This window comes from Pimephales promelas, chromosome 24, assembly GCF_988280905.1.
Source record: "Pimephales promelas chromosome 24, fPimPro1.hap1.1, whole genome shotgun sequence".
Classification (NCBI taxonomy): domain Eukaryota; kingdom Metazoa; phylum Chordata; class Actinopteri; order Cypriniformes; family Leuciscidae; genus Pimephales; species Pimephales promelas.
The window spans coordinates 17804977-17830865 of NC_142792.1; the positions used below are offsets into that span (position 1 = coordinate 17804977).

Below are 25889 nucleotides of genomic sequence, written 5' to 3' on the forward strand. Positions count from 1 at the left end.
TTGATGGTTTAACTTAAAAAAGTAAGTAACCTGGTTGCCTTAAAATTTTAAGTTCATTGAACTGGAAAAAGTGAGTTAATGCAATGAAGGAGATTAATTTAACCATCAGAAACTCAAAATTATATGTTATCTGAACTAAATAAATTATTTAAGTTGATTTGACAACAGAAAAAATGTTGTGATTACTACACTGTTAAAAAATATTGTTGCTTTAACTTAAAAAAAGTAAGTAACCCGGGTTGCCTTAAAATTTTAAGTTGATTGAACTGGAAAAAGTGAGTTAATACAATGAAGTAGGTTAATTTAACCATCAGAAACTCAAAATAATAAGTTATCTCAACTAAATAAACTATTATAAAGTTGATTTGACAAAAGAAAATATGTTGTGATAACAAATCTTGAAAATATTTTTTACAGTGTGTTTTCCCATTACATTTTTGTAAAAATTGTTTAGGGTCGCTTATGACCCGAGGTGTGTAATAGTGAAAGTATAGTTTTTTTCTGCACAACAATAATTGATACTTTGATGCCCGAATAAGGGAAATTGACCTTTATTTCAGAAGGTGGGAATGTCCAACTCGATCTCACGACCAAATCGTACGAATTCGACGAATTATTAAAAAGTGGCTAATTTGTAACATTTCATACGACCTCACTTGTACGATTTTGCTAAATCGTACTTATTTTACGAATTGGCCAATTCGTATGAATTCGTACGAATGACCTACCCCTTACACCGCCCCTAGACAAATCATACGAATTCGTACGAGTGAGGTCATACGAATTAGACACTTTTTAATAATTCGTCGAATTCGTACGAATTGGTCGTGAGATAAAATCTGTGATCATTGATTGAACCCCACCGACTTTCATTTTACGGACGAATACAGTTTGGGAATTTTTGTGATTTTTTTTTTAAATTGTGTTTCGCAGAAATAAAAGTCACACATGTTTGGAAGGACACAAGGGTAAGTACATTTCATAAGAAATGTGTAACTATTTTAGGTTTTGGTTTTGAATTGGTGATTGAATTGAATTATGTTAATGACACAATTTTCATTTGTGGGTGAACTATCCCTTGATTTACCCTTGAAATAATACACATAAAAATGTCTGATCACACTCTAAAAAAAATGCTGGGTTGTTTTAACCCATCTTTGGGTCAAATATGGAATGGACAAACTCAGCCATTGGCTTAAATGTTTAAACTACATTTCAACCCAACATTTTTGTTTGTCCATATTTGACCCAAGCATTAAAACAACCCAACATTTTTTAGAGTGCAATGATCATTTTCAAAAAATTCAAAAGTCCATAAAGACTTTGAATGTTGACTTGACAAATCATTGAAATAACCCTAAAAAGATACTCTCAGAAATGTTGTCTTTTGTGGTTTCTCACTATGCCGTCATATTAGTTTGATATGTAATCGTCCGACTCCCTCAAACACACTTATGGGCCAGGTTGTATGCACAAGAGAAGTTAGTTTACCAGTATCCTTGTCTGAAGTGTTGAACCAATTCATATTAATGTTATGCATACGCTTTCACTGATTAGAGAATGCACCTGGGAAGCAATAGCCATTTCAGCTAAATAAATCTTTCATTCACATAGTGCCTAGAGATTTGGGAGCCAATTGAAAAGTGAATGACTGTTAAATAGAGAGAGGACAGATGCTCACCTGCAATGCAGTGCAGTGTTTGGAAGCACTTCAACATCCATTCTGAAGCAGATGGTGTGTACAAAAGTACATGTGTTTATTGCAGCTGATGCGGCACATTCAAGATCACTTACTGGCCAACCTTCAATTCTCGAATGATGTTCTAATCTCTACATCTGTCTTGAGTTGTGAATTGATGTGCAGGCAATATATATATAAAAAAAACCTTTTTGTTATGTCACTGTGTACGTCGCCATATGTCTTAAAGTACAACATTACCTTGGGATTATTATCTCTAACTCGTGTAGGCCTACCAAGAAAGCTTTAAAAACAGCTGAAAGCTTAAAAACAGAAAGAAAGCTTTCTCCTGGCTTTGCAATCCTACTGTATATTATGGTCAGAAAAGATGTTTTGAATACGTCTAAAGGCCCCAGCCCCCGACGTAAACATGACGTGGTAAAAGAACGGTTCTACACTCTTAGAAGAAATGGTTCTATTTAGAACCAGAAAAAGTTCCATCCCCCGCTTCATATATGGAACTCCAAAATGGTTCTATATAGAACCATTTTTTGGTAAAAAGGTTCTATTGGCCTAGTACAGAACCCCAGGGTTCTATATAGAACCCAGAGGAACCCTCTATTTAGAACCAGAAATGGTTCCATCCCCTGCTTCATATATGGAACTCCAAAATGGTTCTATATAGAACCATTTTTTGGTAAAAAGGTTCTATTGGCCTAGTACAGAACCCCAGGGTTCTATATAGAACCCAGAGGAACCCTCTATTTAGAACCAGAAATGGTTCCATGCCCTGCTTCATATATGGAACTCCAAAATGGTTCTATATAGAACCATTTTTTTGGTAAAAGGTTCTATTGGCCTAGTACGAAACCCCAGGGTTCTATATAGAACCCAGAGGAACCCTCTATTTAGAACCAGAAATGGTTCCATCCCCCGCTTCATATATGGAACTCCAAAATGGTTCTATATAGAACCATTTTTTTGGTAAAAGGTTCTATTGGCCTAGTACGAAACCCCAGGGTTCCATATAGAACCCAGAGGAACCCTTTTTTAAAGAGTTAACCTTTTAGGGGTTCCAAATACGTAGCGCTGATAGAACCTTTTCTTCTAAGAGTGTAGTCCAGCGAAGAGTTGGTACCGCTTTGGAACCAGTTTTCCTGGCCGAGAACCGGTTCTTTGGCTGCCGAAACAAAACAAACTAGTTCGAACGCAGGCACCAGCTCCGAACCAGCTCTCAAAATGCTTTGGTGGAAAAGGGGTAACTGTCCTTTAACTTTTCGCAACTGTCTTGATAATGTTGGGCATCTAAAATCTTTGAAGTGACTCCCATGAGTGTAGAATTGTTATGAATGTTGCTCTAACTTTTATGACAGAGGCTCAAATAGCCTCTGTCATAAAAGTTTTACAAAGTATTACATGGCTAAAACTGGGCATGTTTTTTTTTTTTTTTTTTAAGTTCTCCCTCCCCATTTCTATATCCTGGATACTCATTGACTCTTGTATTGAGACTTCTACAAGTATCTACTGAGTTGGGTTCATTGTTTCTAAAAAACAAAACTTGTTTTTACCATCGTAAAAAAGAAAATGGATTTCTTCCTAAATGGTTGTCTTGCTGAGCTATTTTAGCGCTGAGCTATTTTTAGCTAAATTACTGTGGTATTTAAGCGCTAGTTTGTAATAGCCGATAAACAGCGGTGAGAAGTGAGAAAGAACTCTGTCTCAAATTGGGTCCCTTGAGAGTTCTCATGAGGGAAAGGGAAGTTAATGAGCTGGGCACTTTTACCGCAGTGAAGTGTCCTCCAAATAAAGCTCAATCTCCCCAGTCACCAAGCTGCTCGATTCAACTGCAGGTTTGCACTTTATCTGTTGCACTTCCTTCTTTCCTATACTAATGGCCTGTTGTGAGATAGCTCATGGCTAAAGGAGCAGAGAGGAAGCTGTGTATCAATAAACCTTTAAAGTGTATCTAAAACTAATGGTTGATGTTGAACGCTGAAGGGAGCAGTGGTGGTTTCGACACTCTGTGACCAAGCGCCTCACCAAGACTACTGTATATCAATAAGAACTTGATGAAGATTGATTTGGTTGCTGACTTGGGATAAGTTGAATTTGCTAGTGGTAGTGGAGCTGAAAGTAAAAGGGGGAAAAATATTGATCGGAGACTGCTTTTTGGTGGTTACTTTAAGGATCAACTTTTCTTTAAAAACTCTGCAGGGGAAATAAAAAAAAGAAAAAATTGCTAACATACATCAAGACTCAAGAGTACTGTAAAAAAAAAAAATATTGTTGGTTTAACTAAAAAAATGAAGTAACCTGGTGGCCTTAAAACTTTAAGTTCATTGAAATTGAAAAATTGAGTTAATACAATGAAGGAGATTGCTTTAATAATCAGAAACTACAAATATTATGTTATCTGAACCACATAAATTATCTAAGTTGATTTGACAGAAGAAAAAACGTTATGACGAGAAATCATGAGAGCACAATCAAAGAATTTTAAATTGAAATCTCTTACTTTTGGTTGCTATCTGTCTCAGGAGAAAAAAAAAAGCAAGATTTAAATGTAGAAAGTATCTATTTGTTCTCTAATTGCTGACTTAGAAATCAAAGAGTTTCCTATGGATTTTTTCATAGTCTCAGCTGTCCACAGAGCATTCAAGTCTGATATTGCACATGAAGCAATTCAATCTGATTGGTTGGTTCCCACACAATTAATGTATTCTTCCCAGAGCACAAAATAATGCTGTGTTTACCAGTTAAAAGGCTGCTTCAGTTAGTATTGCCGAGTAGCACCTCTAGCAATGTTTGAGAATTTACAGTTCTGTAGGCGGACGAATATGGACAGTGATTCCGGTAAGAGAATCAGGCACAGGAGAAGTATATCTTCATCAAACTTCTCTTTAATGATATTCGTCAGGCAGTAACTGACATCCATATACACTCTCAGGATGGTAAGGAGAGTTATATGATGCAATCATGTTATGTTGTGGTCTGTAGAATATATAAATAAAGGAATACAGTATGAATACAATATATCTGTACCCAAATTACCTCACAAGTTATCAATAACTGACTAAATAGTCATCACAAATGAATGCTCAACTGTCAGATAACAAATTAAACATATAATGAGATAAACTACAAATAAACTCCATGACGCAGTATGTAATAATAACGTGACCATGGAATTAGCGCCTCTCCGCGATCGTCATTTGCATATCGCGATCGTCATTTGCTAAACATCCAACATTCACATGAACAGATATAAAGTGTTGACTAAATAATATTAACATATTTACTCACATTTGTTGCATGAACGCACAACATTGCACAATATCAGGGAAAACAGCGATATCAGGCTGGAACTGGCTTTTGCATCAGCCTGCAGGAAGTTGCAACTATAATAAGAGTCCGTCAGACCACTGCTTGTTTTCCGTTCCGAGACGGACTTTCTGACAGTTAGTCTTTCTAATTACATCATCTGTCCAAATTTGAAAGGTTTGTGGCATCAGATCTTTGAAAGAAATGTATCTGAGGTTGTTAGCAGTACAACTGTGCTTTTTAGATTGTTTTCAGAGTTTGTCTTTGTAATTACTTGTGTAATTACATAGTCATTTTGTAGTAATTTCTCATCTACACGCATTTGGATAATCAAATTGATAATCAAAAGTCTGATTATTTGTAACAACATTTTGTTCAACCTATAGGCTCATTGGAAAAAAAAAAAAAAACGGTAACACTTTATTTCGATAGTCCACTTTTGACATTCTACTAACTATAAGTAACTACATGTCAACTATTTGTCATTAGAGTATTAGTAGACTGTCAACTTAATATCTGCTTTAATTTGTTGGTCTCCCAACAGACATTCAACTGACTATAAAAGTAAACTTATTCTCCTAACCATAACCAAACAGTCTACTGACAGTCTACGATAATATACTAATACTCTAATGAGAGTTACTTGACATGAAGTTGAAAAGTTACTCATAATTAGTAGAAGGTCTAATGTGACTATCGAAATAAAGTGTAACCAAAAAACCTGCTAACTCCAAATACATACCTATATACAATTCACTGCATTTTCCAGTTGAAATGGTAGTAAACTAATGGTAGTAAACAACTACTAACTTGTATTACTTTTCATCATAACAAGGGCAGATAATCAAGTAATAAAGACTTATTTTATGACCTTAAATCACTTTTACCATAGGGCATGATTTGTAAAATAATACATTGGGATACCAGCCCGGTCTATAGGTGACGCTTTTGAAATTGCGTCTACATCTAACGCACATGGCACCCTTTAGCGTCAATATGAAACGCAGATATATAAGGGCCAGAAGGCTCCTCCTAGTGGTCTAACCCTAACCCTACCCCAGACCTAAACCTACCCATAACCGAAGCATGTTATATTGATGCGAAAGGGTGCCATGTGCACATTGATGCATTCTTGCTGCATTCTTGGCTATTGCTTGTTTGCAGCCTCTCAACTGCGAATGGCATATGTTAATAATAATTTGTCAGGCATGTTTGCCACCTGCCCCACAGTATGTGTGGCACATTTACAAATGTGTCCTTGGCCTTGTGTTTGCCAACTCAAGCCAGATTGTGCCACTCTAGTCCATGAGAAATGGATGTGTCTGCACATTTCCTGTTAGGACAGGATCCAGAAACAGGCAGTGAAAGATGACTGAATCAAACAACAGAAGTCTGTAATCCAGCAGCTAGTATTGTAGGACCCTCTGCACATTCAAATTGAAAAGGAAATGGGAAAGTATCCTCAGAGGAGAAACTGACAGACAAGGAAGAAGTCTGACATGGATATTGTGTAAATGTGCCAGTCAAGAGCTGATTTAGTAGTCCCATCAATCAAAAAAGAGAAGGTTGAAATGGCATACGATACACTTCAACACATTGGAGAACAATTGCTCTGCGTGGCTGCAGTCTGCTTCATGTAATTCATTATCTTCATGTTCGGATAGAGTCAACCAAGGAGTTCTATTAGGAGAGAGCAATTCCCATTACTTTCAATGTCAGTTGCATGGTTGACGCAGGACTTTCGAAGTGAAAGGTCTAGTAAGTGGCCCTGAAAGCGCGTTCAAATTTCAATGAAACAGATGAATATGGCATTATTTTATTTTGTTGGTAGTTGTATGTATCGCAGCAGTCCAGAAATGAAATGTTCTGTGAGTCCCGCTAAATTGTTAATGCTCTATCGCGTTTAAAAATAGCATACCAACTAAACTAAACCCATAGTGTTAACAAAACCAAAGGTGAGATAAAAGTGAACTTGCTGAAGCAACAAGTCTACAAGTATTTGAGCTGTTTTATAGAGGGTTGTGAATGTCATGCACAAAAAACAAACAAACAAACAAAAAAAACAGGGATGTGTACACCGCAAACCTAAATAAGTTGGTAGAACTCAAAAAAATTGAGGTAATCAGTTACATCAAAATGTTTAAATTGGGACGTTTGCCACTATATTTTTAAAACAATAATATCTTAGTAAATACCTTAAATAATATTGACAAACTATATATCATTTGAAAGCTTACAATCTCTAGTTTCCATATTTGGTGACTGATTTTCAAAATATATTACAGAGGAGCCATAATTTATCAATATAAAACAAAAATATTTTCATACTCATAAGGCGTGTTCAGACCTTTATTTTAAAATAGCAGTAAACATGAAAAATCATGAAAAAATGGTAGATACCTCAGTTTGTTTTCATGCCAAAAGTTCAAAAGATAGAATCCATTCAATTATTTTGGAAAAAAAAGGTATGAAAAGTTTGAAATATCAAGAAAAAAAATAATAAATTCACCATTTGTGACGTGGCAGCTAGCTATGACTTACATGCGTGTTCTTTGTATGTGTTTCTTAGAGGTTCAATTCATTTCAAAATCTGCCAAACTTCCCATGCTACTTCTGAATAGGATCTCTACTTCAGAAATTGTATGAAAATTGTGAAAATAATGGTTCATATCACTCAAAACACAAATGGAAATGCAGGCGCCCTTATATGGGCAGTAATGGAGTCTGATTGTGCCCTAGTGAAAAAGTTTGGTACTGCGCTCAAACAAAATCTTACTGAAAGCTCATTTTTTGAGATATCAACCTAAAATTTGAAACACAACTTGTTCAGATTTTTGGCTTTGATCTTTCTGACATTTTAGAGTAGCCCAGGTTTTGAAAATATATATTTTATGTAAAATATGAATAATTAATATTTTTACATTGTACATTTCCATAAACTCAAACTTCTATAACTTTTTTTCTGTTTCACTTTCTTAATTTATTTCACTTCTACAAAAATCTGCCAAATGTCTTCTTTAAAACAAGACACATCATATGTCTATATTCCAAAGCATTCTTGAATTACAACCATTTAAGTTCGAAATGTGTATTTTCATGTCTATTCAAAAAAGGGGGGGGGTGACAGTTAACAGGTTAAGAAACTCAAAGTTTAAGTAAGCAGAATTATTTTAAAACAATTCTGCCTTAAATTGTTAACTACAATCAACTTTGTTTGTCATTTCAAAAAATATGTTGATCTTATACCGCCGTCGGTGTGTGAATGAGTGAATGGGTGAATGTGAGGCAAATGTAAAGCGCTTTGGTGGCCATTAGGTCTATGAAGGCGCTTGTAATAAAGCTTCAGGAGAATGAGGATCCATTTGCAGTTTTATCATAATCGTCGTTGTACACTCAAGGTCAATCACCAGCAAACACAACAGTAGAGATAAGGCAACTCGTAATCCAGAAACAGGCATAAGATCAGGGCAAGTGGCAAACTCACATAAACCAGTCCAATAGAGAATATAGTTCAGGGCAGGCAGCAAAGAATCCAGATGAGAATAAACAGTCCAAAGGTAATCCACGGGAAGACAAGACACAGGAAGAACCGCTCGGCGGTGATCACCAGGGTAGATACAAAACTTTGCAATGAGAGTGAGTCTGAGAGCACCTTAAATAGTCCACTAATGAAAATCAGGTGAGAGGTAATCAGTGCTGGGTATGTGGGAAATGTAGTTCAAATGGTTTTAATATTCAGGAGAGAGTTCCCTCTGGTGGTGAGCAGAAGGAACCGCGGGAGTCTCGTTTGTGACAGCGCTATATAAATGCAGTCCATTTACCATTTATATAACTTATATAAAAAGTAGAAAATTTGCCTATTTTGATGAGTTAAAGCAATTGTCATAACTTGTTGATCATAACATTTCCGGTTAAAACATACATTGACTTGAAATATTTGAGTAAGCTAATTTGTACATTTAAATTAAAATTGTCGTGTAATCTCGATTTAAATATTTTTAGCAGTTCAAGCTAGCCACTGTAAAATTTTTTTATATATTTTCAAGATTTTTTATCCCAACATTTTTTTTGTCAAATCAACTTAAATAATTTATTAAGTTGAGATAACTTATTATTTTGAGTTTCTGATGATTAAATGAATCTCCTTCATTGTATTAGTTCAATCAACTTAAAATTTTAAGGCAACCAGGTTACTTACTTTTTTAAGTAAAACCAACTGCTAATTTGCGAAACAATGCGCTGATAGCATTAGCATAGCATAATTGCTGAGTGAGTGTATAACATTTAACAACGTTAAACTATTATATAACACTTAATTTTAGCGTTTACTCTCACTTTCCAGTATCATGCCATGCTGGATAATATAAAACCAAGCCTAGTTTCTAAATTAAAAGAAGCAAGTTTATATAACTCAAAACAATTAAACTATTCAACTATTTTTTTTTTTGCGTTGTTGTTGTTGCTGCAGTAATTATGTCTAAAAAGGTCATGTGTATTGAACACTACATTACACAATCTCATCAATTTATATTTTAACAAGCTTATTTTTGTATGTTAATATGATATATCCAGAATTTAGCAACTACCGTTGAAGTTAATAAACGGGAATGCCGATAATGATTACTCTCCTCAGATACCTCCTTGTTTGAAATTTGTAACATAAAATTGGCAGTGCCAGGCCTGAGTAGATCATACTGTACATTCATATATAATTTAGATAGAGACAACAGCAATGCTAAGGATACCGTGAGTCACTGTACTGCTTTTTATGGTTGCTTAGCTCTAACAGATTTTGCATGTCTTTCCCCCTCTATGCCACCTAATTGCATTTCAAACCCACTGTTAAATTGTTGAGTCACAGACTGCCAAACGCATCTGCTTCACTAGACACAGAGAGCAGCTGATTGTCAACTAAATCATGATTCAGTCTTCATCAAAAGATGTTCCAACATGTGCTGATGTGATGTCACTTTCTCACTGGGCCATGCCTTTGTTGGATATTCATGTCAGTTGTTTAAACATGTCACTTCCTGTCCTGTCACAAGGAGACGGTTGTCAAGACGTGTCAAGAATGCGCCAGCTTTTCTTTTTTTTTAATATATATTGTAGAAGTAGTGTTTGTTCAGAAAATAGCTCTGAATGCCTGCGAGTAAGAAGGCTGAATTAAGTAATTTACAGTATTGAAATGTTGTTTTTTAGTGAAGTTTTTTTTTTTTTTTTTTACTGGCTAGGGATTTAATTTCACTTGTTTTGTTTTTTTTAAACACATTCTGGCTCAGTATGCATGTAATTACTTTCCCTATTACATATAAAAAGGCAGAAAACCTCCTGTGACAAAAAGCAACATTTCTAAGAGCAATATTTAATTACTTGGGATTAATTTATAGTCTATTTGTAATTTTATACAGTAAATCGGGCCACATACACATTTTTTTTTGGTTCTTGTGCGATTGTTGTAAGTCAAATGGTCTAAAATGTTCTTTTTTCTTTTATTATAATGCTTTTCACTTCAATATTTCGAGCTTCCCTAAATCCAAGCTCTTTGCACTCGCTATTTTTTTTATTATAACATCATCTCTTGCTGTTTCTTTCTGCTTTTCACTGACCCCACATGGCTGATCTCGCTGTGAAACGTGGTTTCCAGCGATAGAGGCAGAGCTGATTGGATTGTGTTTTATGTTCTCTCAGTTTGGCGTACCACATGTGTGTGTGTGAAGCGTGCTACCTGCCAGTGTATTTACTGTGGACTTACACACCTGATGGAACGTATTGGAATTGTGATGTAAAATGCAATCCTTTGACCTTGAGACTACTAAAAATATTAAATACACTGATAATATAAGAAATTATGTTGAATAAACTCTTTTCCATGCACGTAAAATGTCAAAACCCATCAAATTCAACAAGCTTTTCTGTTTTTAAGAGATATTTGGATGGGTTAAAGGGATAGTTCACTTCAATATATATATATATATATATATATATTTATTATATATAGCTTACCTCAAGGGCATCCAAGATGTAAGTGTCTTTGTTTCTGCAGTATTTTCAATTTTAATATTTTTAGGTCAAACCGTTCTTTTCTGTCAGTCATATAATGGAGGTCTAATAAGTCCAATATAAGTCCAATATAATTTAGTATTTTTAATAATTTAATAATATAAGTTAAATATAATTTAATGACTCATAAAATGTAATGACTGATGTAAGTACACATTGATGGCCTAAGACAAGAAACGAGCGGTTTGTGTGAGAAAACGAACAGTATTTATATCGTTTTTACCTCTTGTAATCACAGTCACGTCCATGTACTCTGAGGGAGAGGGCGCTTCTTTCTGCGCAAGCTTGCCGATACGCGCCGGAAGTGATCTCTCGCGCATGTGCGTCACTCATTGTTTCAACAGACAACGTTGATTTTTGTTTCGCAACCACACGAGAGATCACTTCCGAACAAGTGGTAAAAACGATATAAATACTGTTCGTTTTCTCACACAAACCGCTCGTTTCGTGTCTTAGGCCATCAATGTGTACTTACATTCACGAGTCATTAAATTATATTTAATTTGGACTTCTCTGTGCATGCTATTTGAGGTGGACCCCATAGACCTCCATTATATGACTGACAGACAAGAACGGTTTGACCTAAAAATATCAAAATTGAAACTACCGTGGAAACAAAGACGCCTACATCTTGGATGCCCTTGAGGTAAGATAAAACATATCAAAAATTAATTTCAAAGTGAACTATCCCTTTAAATTCAGAGGACAAATTCCAAGTATGGCTCACCATACTGGGCCTTCACGGCACGTCAATTTTTTGTTTAGTAATCGATCATATACAAAAACGTTTTTGTACGTTTGTGGAGTTTTGCAAAAAATCTAGGTAGCATATGTTGAATATTTGAGGTATAAACTGATGTTTCCCCCCATCCTTTCTTCCTGACTTGTAATCAGACTGTCAAATCACGTTTCTTGTCTTTTGCTCTCCCCCGCAGAAGCAGCGCGCTCCCTCCCTTACTGTGTGGACAAGCAAAAATAGCCTAACGCAGATGTGTTTACTGAGATTTGAATGAACAAAGGCGGATTAATAATGGCTCTTATTGAGTATTAGTTTCAAAGCAAAGCTCAATCTCTGCAATGCGATTAGTGATTGTTCACCCAAATACGTCACAATTTACTAACAAATCTTGATGGTTTTCAGTTCTGAGAAAACTCAAGAGTAGAGGTTGGATCTCCAATTATTTTTTGGATACTTTTTTTTGCTCAGAACCCAGAATTAACCCCTTTATCTGCACATCTTTTGTTATTTACAAATGAGCTCACATGTAAATGATAAAGGATTAAAGTGATGCACGTATTGGACATGGTCACCATCATCTGGCATCCATTTCTTTTTGTGTTTTATACATAGCGATATGGTTAAGAGTGACATAAGGGGAGTTTGATTTTATATAATGGAAACTGATGCTTTCCATCCGATGACTCTTCCTGTCTACGTTGGTCAGAAAAAGCCATATACCAAACTTTGCAGTCTAGTCAAATGGTTATTTTATATTTTATTACATAAACAGAATTCACTTTGCTGATGGATTTATCAAACATGAGCTTCTGGAGATGTGTTATAACCATGCCTCATGATGAATAGTCGTTTCGAGAATTACAAACAAATATTGTGATGGTTAGACATGATCTGAAAGCACATGTGTAGCATAATAAAAAAATCAACGCTTACAGAAACACTTTCCACATTTCCATTTCAACACATTTCCTTCAGGGAGGGTTGGTCAATTAATTCACTTTGAGCCATGTTGTTGATTAGTCAGTGTTCATCCCATTGGGTCATGGCTTTAAAAAATGTATTTATTGCCTAGATGTAGTGATGATGTTCAAAAGTAATCTATCTTAAAGATGAATTGTGGATGACAGCATTGGGAAATCACTTTATGGATGTCTTCTGGAGGAAGGATGTCAACATGTTAATCCTTCTGAAGTGTTTTCTTCATGTTTTTAGGTTATAGAAATTATATTGCGAACCCACACCAACACCCATGTCAGATTAAAGATATTACACTATAGGATCGACATTACAGTATGCATGCATAATGACATAACGCAAGTCAATAATGTGAAACATTATTTGGTTTTATCTAACAATTTAATAATAAAAAAATTCAACTCAAACATTCAGTGTCTTGAATGAAACTTTATTATTATTTATTATTATTTATTATAAATATTATTTATTTTTTGTTGTTTATAGTCTGGCATAATCTTAGAGAATAAATTGCACATAATTTTAGAATTTTGTTTTTAGTTGTCTACCAATTTAAAGCTATAGGGTGAGACCAGCATGCAGGATATTATATATATATATATATATATATATATATATATATATAGCATATTAAATTATCTATATATTATATATATATAATATTAGCAGCATATTACATATATATATATATATGAAATTACATTGAAATGATGGTTCAATTCAATTAAAGTACTTTCAACTTTAAATCAACAATTTTTAAACATTTTAAAACAATTTTTACACAGCCCAAAAAAAAATTACATTTATATATATATATATATATATATATATTTAACAGCTACCAAGAGTGCTGTGTTTTGAGTCATACATATTGTGTGTGGATGGGGGATTGTAAAAAAAAAAAAAAGAAGCTCTTTCTCTCCGCTGGCACTTGAGCTGATTCTGTGACAGTGCGGGGGCCGAAGCAGCAGGGAGTCACATACGCACAGAAATACACACACAAGCAAAACACACGCTCACCCCGCAGAACTACAGGAGCACAGATTCATCCCCCACTCACTAATGCCTGAACTGTGTCGCAGTAGTAAAGCCAGCTGGAGTTGGTGCAGTAAGCACGAGTGGCAACAAAAGAAAAGAAAAATCATCATTTCATTCCAAACCTGCATTTCTTTTTCTTTTGTGCGAACACAAATGAAGACACTTCATCTAAGTTTACCCAAAGCTTCAACTTAGAAAAATAAGCCTCACAAAGTGAATTTACAACGTCCAAAGGCTTTTTAGGCACTCTCCACTGTAAACGATTGCTTTACGAGGTATATTGTGTTAATTTCATTTGGTGGATGTTTGTAGATTGGCTTCAAGCATGGCTCCTCCAATCAGAATCAAGGACCTGAAGTATCTGTTCTATAAATATAAATATACAGTACTTTAGTGGCTTTTACTCTCATTGCACATACAAACTCACATACACTTTGTCTAGAGAATTGTATGTGCGTTAATAGATGTTTGGCATGGCACCAGCCTTTCTTTATGGTTTCACTTGGAATGTGTGTGTTTGTGTGTTTTGATATCCCAGCAGCCCTTGCCTGTGTATACCTGCTTTCACATTCGCCCTTTTTTTTTGTTTGCTCTCAGTCTGTCCTCATGAAAACAGTGTGTATTCAATGAAAAAAAGCAGCAAAAAAGAAGCATTATCAGGCAGTTGTTCAAGCTGTTCTATTTACAAGTTGCAAACATTAGAACCGCCAAGAAAGAAAAAAAAAATGAAAGCAAAAAGTCTATCAGACAATGAGCACTCTGTGTTTTTAGCACTGTCTATTTTTGCTCTCTGGTTGGGCCACCTGCTGAGAGGAAGCTTTATTTCAACATCTATTATTCATAGCTACCACTTCTTTGAAACTTTCAGATTGAATGGATTCAACTTACTTAATTCTTCTTCAGTCCACTGGACTGACTCTGAGTGCCTTTGAATCGTAAAATGTGAAGGACAGTTACCCTATGTTTAAAGAGAAACTGTGCTGCATATCAGTGTTGTAGTACTCAAAACTCGGACTCGTCTCGGACTCGGTCTCGAGACCATATTTTAATGGTCTTGGTCTTGTCATGGACTCGTGTCCATTTGGACTCGGAATTGACTCGTACTCGAACATTTGTTTTTTTAAGACTCGGAATTATTCCCGAGTCCACTCGAGTTCAATTAAAAATATTTGTCATGATTATTAATATATGTGAATAAAATATTTCTTTAAATTGATTGACACGCCCAGTGATTGGTGATTTTCTAGTGCGCAACTGCGCATGACAAATTGTAATAAAATTACTTTTAACACCACCTACTATGAGGCCTTTTTACCCTAAACTGGTCATATTTTTAAACTCTAAGTAAATTCAGTAAAAAAAAAAAAAAAGGATTTCTCTAAGTAAATAAAAGTAAATTAGGTAATCAACCCTCACTGGTCTCGGTCTCGACTCGGACTCGACCGCCTCTGGTCTCGGACTCGACTCGGACTCGACTCTCTATGGACTCGGTCTTGACTCGGACTCGAGTGAGGTGGTCTCGACTACAACACTGCTGCATATTTCACGATTCATTTGGTTCACACTTGTCAGGTTTGGTTCAATTAAAACGAACTAATGATGTTCGTTTGAATAAGTGTTAATACTTCCATTCAAATCCTATTGTGCACCAAACAAGCCAACCCTGAAAAGGGTCTTGGTCCACTTCCAAACTTCATCTAAATGAACCAAAAACAGGATGCAATGTCACATGATGCACACTCTGTTTTTCTCGTCATGGGAGCCACATTGTCCATTACAGTTCAGTACAGGACTTCATGGCACTGTTTTGACTCCTTTACACATTTAATATAGACTGGATGCCTGCCCGAATCCCGCCCAAAACATTTTTTTGGTCGGGAAGTTCGGTATGGACTCGATCCATTGAGGAGTATTTTGAATTACTATTGTGTCTGTTTTAGAAGAAATCGACAGCGCATTAATTTTAAAAGACGAACAGAGAACTGCAATAAATGCATTTGTCGATCGTCAAGTGTTTGCCGTCCTTCCTACAGGATTCGGCAAAAATTAAAGGGGTGATGAACTGAGAAATCAATGTCATACAACTGACGCTTTACCTTTAACGTCAGTTAGGTGACGGGTTAGGTTTAGGGTTAGGTTTAGGTATGGGGTAGAGTTAGGATCCCATAACCTCATCTACCGACGTTTAAGGGGGCCCTAAAAAGGCGAATATTGACGTATGGTCAAAAGACGTCCCAAAACGTCAGTTATATGAGGTCTTGGGATGAGACCGGGTTGACAATGGTGACGCTTATACTACTCACACACGGCACACCATACCGGTAGTCACTGTACCCCTTATAAGCAGTGTATTTTTTTTTTCAAATAAATTATTAGATCATGCTACTCATCATTTTGTATTTAAATCATCATTAAATACATCATTAAAACATCATTTCAGCTCCCGGTCTCTTTTCTCTGAAGACTCAAATGAACACGCTTCTTCAGCCTGGTCTCTTTCGTCGTCTCTCCATTTATGAAAATCATTCAAGTCACGCTCCAACCGTTTTATAAAGTTGAGACAGGTGCGACAAATACGAGATCTAATCCTAAACGAAGAACTTGTTTGTTTAAACATTCACATTTTCTATTTCATTCAAACATGTTTTTCGAGTTTGCAAGTACTCAGCGAATCTTTAAATTACGTTTGCTACACCGGCAAAGGTCGTTAACACTCATTAATCTTTTAAATACTTTTTCCAGAGTGCGTGCAGTTCAGTTCTGTTGAAAACTATGAGTCGCTCAACATACGTCACTTACTGCGTTGCTCTGATTGGTTGTAGGTCTATCCAATTGAGTGCAGAGTTGTTTTTTTCCTGGTTTGATTAAGACACGCCTCATAATCAAAGCCCTATGGAGCAATATCAGACTCACAGTCTGAATAGAATATGTGTATGACGAAGTCAGACTACATTTAATAAGCACTTTGTGAGGTCTCAGCTGGTAAAATACTATTTGTACTCACTTATAACGAGCCCAGTGCATTGTTTCGGATGTTCGGTAAGTTCTGTGGCAAAATATACATCATAAAAGCTCTTTTTTTGGTTTGTTAAAAATGACAGTGTTGGTGCTAACTGAACCAGGACTAAATGTTCATTTTCTTTTTTGGTCAGAACCAAGAGAACCGAACTACAAGTATGAACACACACAACCTAAGTATGTTTCCGTGCCTCCAATGGAACCAAAGACAACTGCATAAATGCCATTATTTGGACAAATATTTAGCCCTGCCCCAAATTTATGGCATTAATTGAGATTATATTGGTGCGTTTGGCTGGTTGGGATGATCAAACAAACACAATTTACATTATAAGTGCAACATATACTTTTTTCAGGACTCAATGTAGCCTTGTAGTCTGCAAATTAATCTGGGATAAGATTACATAGTTCGCCTTTTACACAATTCACAAACGAGTATTTTTATGCGTGATTTGTTGATGTTGTACACTTTGTACCAACGTAATATAATGACAAGCAAAAAATCCTGTGTCCTCCATGTCAGTCTGAAATTTTGCCCTAAATAACATCACTAGAAGTGACACTTTACACCAAATTTGTTGGTCACTTTTGTATCTTATTGGTCCAGAATCCTACCTTATGTGGGCAAGAGGCATGTCCATCCATCGATTGCCATTCCAAAGTAGCTGAGTGCTATTTAATTTGTTTTAAACAGGATCTAAAAGACTTTTGTGCTGTCTGTGTTATAAGCCTAGATATTCTAATATGTAACTTATATGCAGAATTATCCATTGCTGAGCCTGAACAAGTGGTTTTTTTCTCGTATTCAGAGGATGAATGGATTAGCAGTATTTTCTCCCTGAACAAGCTCTCCACTTTTCACTTTTATTCCTCCAATCCTTCCCCCCCTTGGGGATATCCTGTGTGTGTGTGCCATGCTGCATACGCCGCCTGTAATGTTCTGATTTCGTGCTCACTGACTCCTGTCTTATCGCCTTAACCATTTCTGGAAGGAGTTGATCCTTATCGCCCCTTTCAATCCCGCCAGCGACGCTACAAACGCATGTTGAAATAAGATACAGGCACTGTACTCCACGAACCATTTCCAACATATGTCTTGTGAGTCTTACTTTCCCAGTATTTCTAGCTTGATTCCTGGATACAAGCTTTTAAACCCATTTCATGTTTGAATATGTTGCTTTGTTAGTTAGAGGAGGGTTTTAGGTGTCCACAAGATCAGCAAGGAAATGTATCATGTTTTGAAATAGTGACAACTCAGTTCTGTTTTGCTGAAAAAAATCCACCTCTTCTCTAAAACCTAGTAAGCTGCATTGGTATCTATCTACATTACCACATAGACAGCTACCAAGTCAGCATCCAAATCACAATGGAAGCTCATACGTTTTCAAACTCTCTATTTGGCAGCATCTCTCGGCATCAGACAAGTAGTCAAGATGCTAGCATGCTAATAGCAGCGCTCCAATACACTTAAAAATGCATGCTGCCCACAAATATTGGTTAACATAGTCATTTAATGGCACCGCTTCCTTTTACAGTACAGTACTTATGTGTACTTAAAGTGTACTTACCTAGAAAGTACTGCCTAATATAAGGTAAGTACATGGGGTAGGGGTAGGTTCAGGGTTAGTACCTAGTTATTACCCTTATAATTACTATAATAAGTACATGGGTAACAGGACTGTAAAAGGAAGTGTTACCCCATAGTCGTTTGGTATCAAATGGCAAAGGGTAAGTGGATTTAAAATTTCCAAATTTTTCTTTAGTTTCTTCTAACTTTTACTTTATTTTTCCCGCAGTACTCATTGCGATGCATTTTGGGATTGTCTTCTAATGCTGGCAGTGCTGGCTTAGATTTTGGCCAAACAAAAGTATCTTAGAAGATCCTACCTTTTGGCCTTCATGTCAGGAGTGGGTTCATGATGCCTTAAAATATTGTCAAGGTAGGCATCTCGCTAGGTTTTCGAGGGTTTAGCCATTTTTAATTCATGCCAAATTCTTTTCAGTTCGCTCCCTTCCAAACTATATTGGGGGCACATATCCCCCCTCCCTCAAATCTCTGTGCCATCATTGCTTGCTCTTCTTTAGGAAAGCATTGCCTATCAAACATCAAATCCAAATCCATTTACAATCAGCAGATTTTTGTTTTGTTTTGTCGCCCCAATTTCCAAGCCATGGATGGAAAGATAATGGAGTTTTACTGCTTCATGCATACATTGATGCCAGCAGAGTCTTTTAAAAGCTTGTCTGTGTAGAACTCTGACTATGACCTGTACTGGACCACTAGCACTCTGTGATATTAGACTGTGCTTAGACAAATGCATACAGGCCCTGAGTGCTCCTAATGTTTCTCAGTGCTTCACACACACCACACATACGCAGCCTCACTCACCAACATGTGAGTGGGTAGAGGGCGCAAGGGACTGAAAGGGTAGACCCTAGAAAGAAAAACAGGGGTGGATATAAATGGAGAGAGTGATCTAATGTGACATGAAGAAAGAGGGGATTTAAAACAAAGACGTTGATGAAAGCAGAGAGATCCATGGTCCCGTTACAAAAGCTAAATAAAAGTCCCTGCCATCTACATCTCAAAAGGCTTGTAGAGACTTAACTCCCAGGCTAAAGGTAGGCCACTTAATTATGGGACAACCTCACAGCCCTTCATGGGATAATTAAATTCTGGTACTATTTTGAAAGCTAACAACTTAACTGGTGATGGTTGAGGAGATCCCCCCTTCCATATGTACAGTAAAGCGCTTTGAGTAACCAGAAAAGCGTTATATAAATGTAACAACCCCCCAAAGTTCCTTAGTCTTGTAATGCATTTACAGTATCTACATTAACACGCAGCCTAATAATTTGGAAGCTTCCTTAGGTATGCAACAATTTTGAGGTGTCATGCTGAGTTTCCTAACATCTGTAGTCAGCTGACTGTTGAAAAGGACCATTCCGAGGGCACTGTTATTGTAAAGTTGACTCTAAATTGACATAGGATTTTGGTCCATAGGATTTGTGGTAAAAATTCCATTCCTACCTTAGGTCACAGAACAACACCACAGAAGAGCAGTGAATTTACCACACTGATAGCTGCATGACTGTGTCTGTCATGTCTGTGTGTGTTATGTTGGGTGTTGCAAAGTCACTGTGTGTCCCATCCTCCCCCTCTGGTTGTCTGGTAACTCTCGAGTCCATCCTGGAATGGACAGTAGGGGCTACAACCCCAAGACAATCGCTTCATCTCTTTCTCTTTGCCCCGAAGGGCACAGTTGATGAGAGAAAAGGGAGGGAGAGATTGGCATTGACCCATCCAGGCCACGCCCCCCCCCCCTGAGCTGGAGGACAAGGTCAAATGGTGCCTGGGCAGCAGGCTGACTCTTCGTTTTCTCCTCCTTTCCGCAGTGAAGAGCCACCCTCATCTTCTACCGTTGCAACACCATCACCTGCCGCATCGCCATCACCCGAGGTGACCACCACCAGTGCCTCCCAGCCCGAGGTCCAGGTGGAACCTCAGGTTCCAGAGAGCACTGTGACCTCTGTCGATGCAGGAGGGGGAGATGAGGATCGAGATGGAGATGGAGGTGGACCTCAAGAGAGAGAGAGTGCAGAAGTGGAGAAGGAAGAGGTGATGGCACAAGAGATAGAGCAGGAGCAAGAAAAACCGGAGCAGGAACAACTGCATCAACCAATACAGGAGGAGCTGAAAAAGGAGCCAGAGGAGCAGGAGAGGGAAGCGGCAAGTACGGGAGGCACGGGGAGGAGGCCAAGCTTACATCACACTGCTTCACCAATCAGATTACAGAGGAATGGAGCCTGCTGCCACTCCACCACCTCCGACTATGAACTCTCGCTCGACCTCAAAAACAAGCAGGTAGGGAGCAAGGCACTGTGGGATTGCGGTCTTGAGGAAGTGTGAATGTATGCTTCAGGCTCTTGAGGATTGGCTGCTGTGCGTCCGATGGTTGCTTTTTAGCGGCTGAGTGTGTTGAAGCTGGTACAGGGCGCTGGGCCTTATTGTAGCTGGATGTTTACAGGTTGATCATCCATCCTCATCTCATATGCATCCATTACTACCTCCATCAGCTTTCTAACTTATCTCAAAGCCCTCATGGAATCTGCTCTGAATCGTGTTTGGTAAAATGTGTTTGACGGAACTAAAGGGTATCGGAGGCCATTCACTCAAGATGTGTTCTTGCATTAAAGGGTTAGTTCACCCAAAAATGAAAATTTTTTAATCAAACAGATCTCATTCCCCATTGACTACCATGGGGAATGAGATCTGTTTGATTATAACATTCTTCCAAATATCTTCCTTTGTGTTCAGCAGAACAAATAAACACATGGAGGTTTGGAACAACATGAGGGTGAGTAAATACTGACAGAATTTTCATTTTTGGGTGAACTAACCATTTAAACAGATGGTGCGTATATAGCCAACAATACACTCTTAAAATAATCCAATAGATTAAAGGTTATTAAACCGATTAATGATTTCAACTTTTAATTTGACACCATCGAATGATTACATAAGTCAACAATGAAGAAAAAAACAGATGAAATGCAAGAACACATCCTTTGTAAATGGTTCAATACATAGCTAACAATATATTATAAGCGCAAGTGAGAGAATCCTGTGGGGCTTTCGGCAAGATTCACAGATTCCATGCAGGCCTTCATTCTTTTTTAATTGTTTGGGGACAGAGTAGATGAAACATCTCTAGGTCTGTTACAAAACCCAGTGAAATGCCTACCTAAACAGCATTTTAAGAAATCATAGGTGTGCACAGTATGGAACAGCTGTACCACAAGGTAGGAAGCACGGTTATGCTTGTACTGTGATAAATTCATTTGGCTGAAACTCCATCGCAATGAGCTCAGTGAAAAATCTGTTACAAGATGGAGGATGAGTTGAGTAAAATGCTGATTACAAATTTATTTCATCCAGTAATCAAACATGTTTATATTAACAGTATAATCAGCCCGTTCTCATCCTTTAGCGTCACATAGAACGCTATATGACAAAACGGCGCTATACTACGCACATGGCACCCTTTATCGTTAATATTCACGCGAACCCAAGGCGTCATAAATCCTTTAGCGTAATATGAGACAACCCTATCCTACCCCACACCTAAACCTACCCATCACAGCGCGTGTTATATTAACGTTAACGGGTGCCATGTGCGTAGTATAGCGCCGTTTTGTCATATAGCGTTCTATATGACTCTAAAGGATGAGAATGCGTTGGTAAAATCTAATTAAATATTCTCTATTTTCCCCAATTTTGATGTTGGCTCTGTATAATTATGCGTATTAGAGTGAGTATCGCATTGTTAGCTTATAGCAACATGCAAATGTACAAAATTTATTGGAATCAGTTCCAATTGTGATTACGGAAACAATACTTTATGAATAGTGCGTGACATTCCTGCCTATGTTGAATGTTTCAAATTAGACAGGTGTGAAGTCCCATGATGGTTAGGATACAGCCACAGTAGACTGCAGATTGCTGTTTTGGAACAGAGTTATACCTATACTGTGGCTTAATTAGAGTCCAGAAATGTTTCTTTACAGTCCTTTAAAGACTGACCAGAAAAGGAGAATCTAGAGCCTCTTGGGAATTGAACATGGGAGAGAAGTAGATTGAGATGACAGAGATAGAGAGGGCAAAAGCGACAGCAAGGGAGATGGATGGGAGAGGAAGGATGAGAAGGTTGTGTTGTCATGGTAACACGGAGGTGCCCTTAAAAACCCCATCCCTCATTTGTTGTCATTTTCTTGCTGAGTGTTCATATTGTGAATTGCTTTCCCCATCCCCTATTTTTGTTTTTTTTTTTGTTTTTTTTTTATTAGAAGTATCTAATAGAATTATGTTTGCATCACAAAATGCCTGACAGTTATTCATTCTGCTTTTACTATCAATCATATCTAAATAGATATAGATTCTGAAAGGGTAGCGTTACAGATCATTTCGTATAAAAATAAAAAAAAGTGATTACATACAGTATAGCTAATACTGGGGCTAATTGAGCTATATCTCAGTATTGATACGGTTTTGCAAAGTATATTTTAATAAATATTTCCATCCATCCATCCATCCATCCATTCATTCATTCTGAAATTCCAGGTTGAAATTGTCAGGGGTGAAATCAAGAAAAATAGTGTTTTTTGTTTGCTTGTTTGTTTGTTTGTTTTTGTACTATTAATTGTATGCAACATAAATGGTTGGTATGTAGGTATGCCTTCATTCATTCATTCATTCATTCATTCAATTTTTATTCATGTTTTGCAGTATTTCATATATATATATATTTTTTCATTCATTCATTCATTTTTATTTCATTCATTCATTCATATTCATTCGGGCATTCGTTCGTTCGTTTGTTTGTTTGTTCACTTGCTCGCTCGCTCGCTTATTCATTCATTCATTCATTCATTCATTCTGAAATTCCAGGTTGAAATTGTCTGGGTTAAAATCAAGAAAAAAGTGTTTTTTGTTTGCTTGTTTGTTTGTTTTTGTTCTATTAATTGTATGCAACATAAATGCTTGGTATTTATGCCTTCATTCATTCATTCATTCATTCAATTATTATTTCATTCATGTTTTGCAGTATTTCATTCATTTTTAATTTCATTTATTCATTCATTCATTTTTTATTTCATTCATTCATTCATTCATTTTATATTAGTTCGGTCGTTTGTTTGTTTATTTGTTCGCTCGCTCGTTCATTCATTCATTCATTCATTCATTCATTCATTCATTCATTCATTCATTCATTCATTCATTCATTCATTCATTCATTCATTCATTCATTCATTCATTCATTCATTCATTCATTCATTCATTTAAAGGTTCTTTAATGGCTGGGTTAACCCATGTAGAATGAGAATATACCCAATTATTGGATGTAAAAACTATTTTGTAATTTGGCAGTTATTTATTCATTTTTCCAACAGAAACATTTTTGTTCCTGCATGTTCCGTGACACCTCAGCCTACCTGAAAAATGATTTGACTTTTTCAGGTTGATTACATGTAAGGTAACATCAGTATCCAATATAAAATTGGTTAGCACCATCAACACGGCATCCGCTGCTTTCTAAGCAACGCAAATGAGCTTATACTCTATATTTTCGAGTTGTCGTTGTTGTAACGTAGAAACTCAGCGAATGTCTTCTTTTAGTGTATAATGTCAAAAGTCATATATAACACATAAAGACTTCTATGTATTGAAATATTTGGGTTCGGAGTACCTCACTGATACATTATTTACAGTAATATACAGTGTATAAGCTTCAATTTGGACATTATACACATCATTATGTTATATATTGTAAGTCATAGGTTCAAATCTGAAACATGTACGATCAAGATCAGGTTAAACATCACAGAGACACAGCTGGCTTTGTCTGTTGAGTGAGCCAATCACAAACCACAGTATATTACAGTCACAATTGTAGCCATGGTAATGCATTCACTGTATGTTTAAGCGAGAAGGTAGATGTGGTGATGAAGTTCTTTGTCATGGCAGTAAGCTAAGCTGATTATAAGTAAAACGATAATACAATTTTAATGTAGTTATGTATAGCATATAGGATGGGGCTGAAATTCGGCCCACAGGAATGTTTTTGCTTTGGTTAGGGCCTTAAATTGGAGTAAATAAATGAATAAATACAACTAAGGGACAATGCAGCTGACAAACTTAATACTGTCACATAAAAATGCACTTGACAGTATAAAGCACTGATTTTGAGCTACGGTAGGAAGCCGTAAAGTACAATCACTGCTATTAAATGCTGTCATTACAAACCTGTTTGACTTTCAAATTATAGCTATGCTTTTAAATCAAGAAAAAAACATTTATTGCTGTATTTATAAACTGCTCATTAATGTCTATTAATGCTTTATGAATGATGAATTAACCGTTTACTCACGCTTAACTAATGCTTATTAGTGTGTAGTTATTATAAAGTGTTACCAAATACCTTACTATTACTAATTAGCAGTTTATTGAGACAAAAGTCGTACAATAATTAGTAAACAGTGGGAATTGGACTGTAATCTAAAGTGTGACCACCAAACCACATTATTTCCTCACTCTTAGTAGCTGCAAGGTAAATTACTATAAAGGTGGTAGTGCTGGATTGACAAGCTTGTAGTTGTGGCTGCAGTGTAATACACAGTGCTGTGTGTGTGCTAGTATTTGCGCTTGCGAAGTTGAGTATATGCATTCACTTTTACGGTTCTTTGTGTGTCGGCATTATGCTATTGATCTTATGTCTGTAGAGGTGTGAAATCTCTCCTGGAGGGAGATAAGGGTGCAGAGTCTGACACTGCGGATTAGTACTACAGAATACTACCATCTCTCTCTCTCACTCTGACACACACACACACACACACACACACACATGTACACAGATTTATCTGAAACACAAACGCACCTTTATCTTGGTTAGTAGGCAGTGGTTGCAGGAATGAAGAGTTGAGGCAGGATCTAGAGAATTGGCAAAGAACCACTCAAACTGAAGACTATATATAGGCTACTAAGGATAACTGAGGAAGGAAACCAGAGATGGGGCTAATCAATTAATGAATGAATAACTACAGCAAATGAAAACATACTTCAAAACCATGATGACCAAGAAAACAGAAAGGAAAAACAGGAAACAATCATCAACTGTCAATGCTCAATTCCAATACTCCAGAACGCAAGTACAGACCCAGACAGCAAACTGACATTGAATCAACGTGGAAACGACGTCTCTCATGACATTGAAACAACGTTGATTTGCTCATCGAATTAAACGTTGAACCAACGTCAGACGCGGCATTCTTCAAAGCTAAATGAAAATCGAAAATTGGTTTGCTTTCATAACGTTGAAACAACGCGTTGATTTCAAGTTGATTTTCCGTTAGTTTTGAAAGAATGACGCGTCTGACGTTGGTTCAACGTTAATTCGATGAGCAAAACAATGTCAGATCAACGTTGTTTCGATGTCATATTTCCACGTTGATTCAATGTCATTTTGCTATCTGGGGAGGACACATAAAAGTACCCGGATTTCT

General features: G+C 36.7%; 1 protein-coding gene across 3 annotated transcripts in view; it reads left to right on the forward strand.

Annotated features, from left to right (window-relative positions):
• The window catches only part of iqsec3a (IQ motif and Sec7 domain ArfGEF 3a), a 130164-nt gene that overhangs the window by 34708 nt on the left and 69567 nt on the right, over positions 1-25889 (forward strand). For 2 of the 3 annotated variants that reach the window (XM_039668611.2, XM_039668612.2), the window contains exon 3: positions 20226-20694. The exons of the other annotated variant lie outside the window; for it this stretch is intronic. In XM_039668611.2, coding sequence (XP_039524545.2) covers positions 20226-20694 — 469 coding nt within the window. The remainder of the gene's footprint in view (positions 1-20225; positions 20695-25889) is intronic. 3 annotated transcript variants of the gene reach the window in all.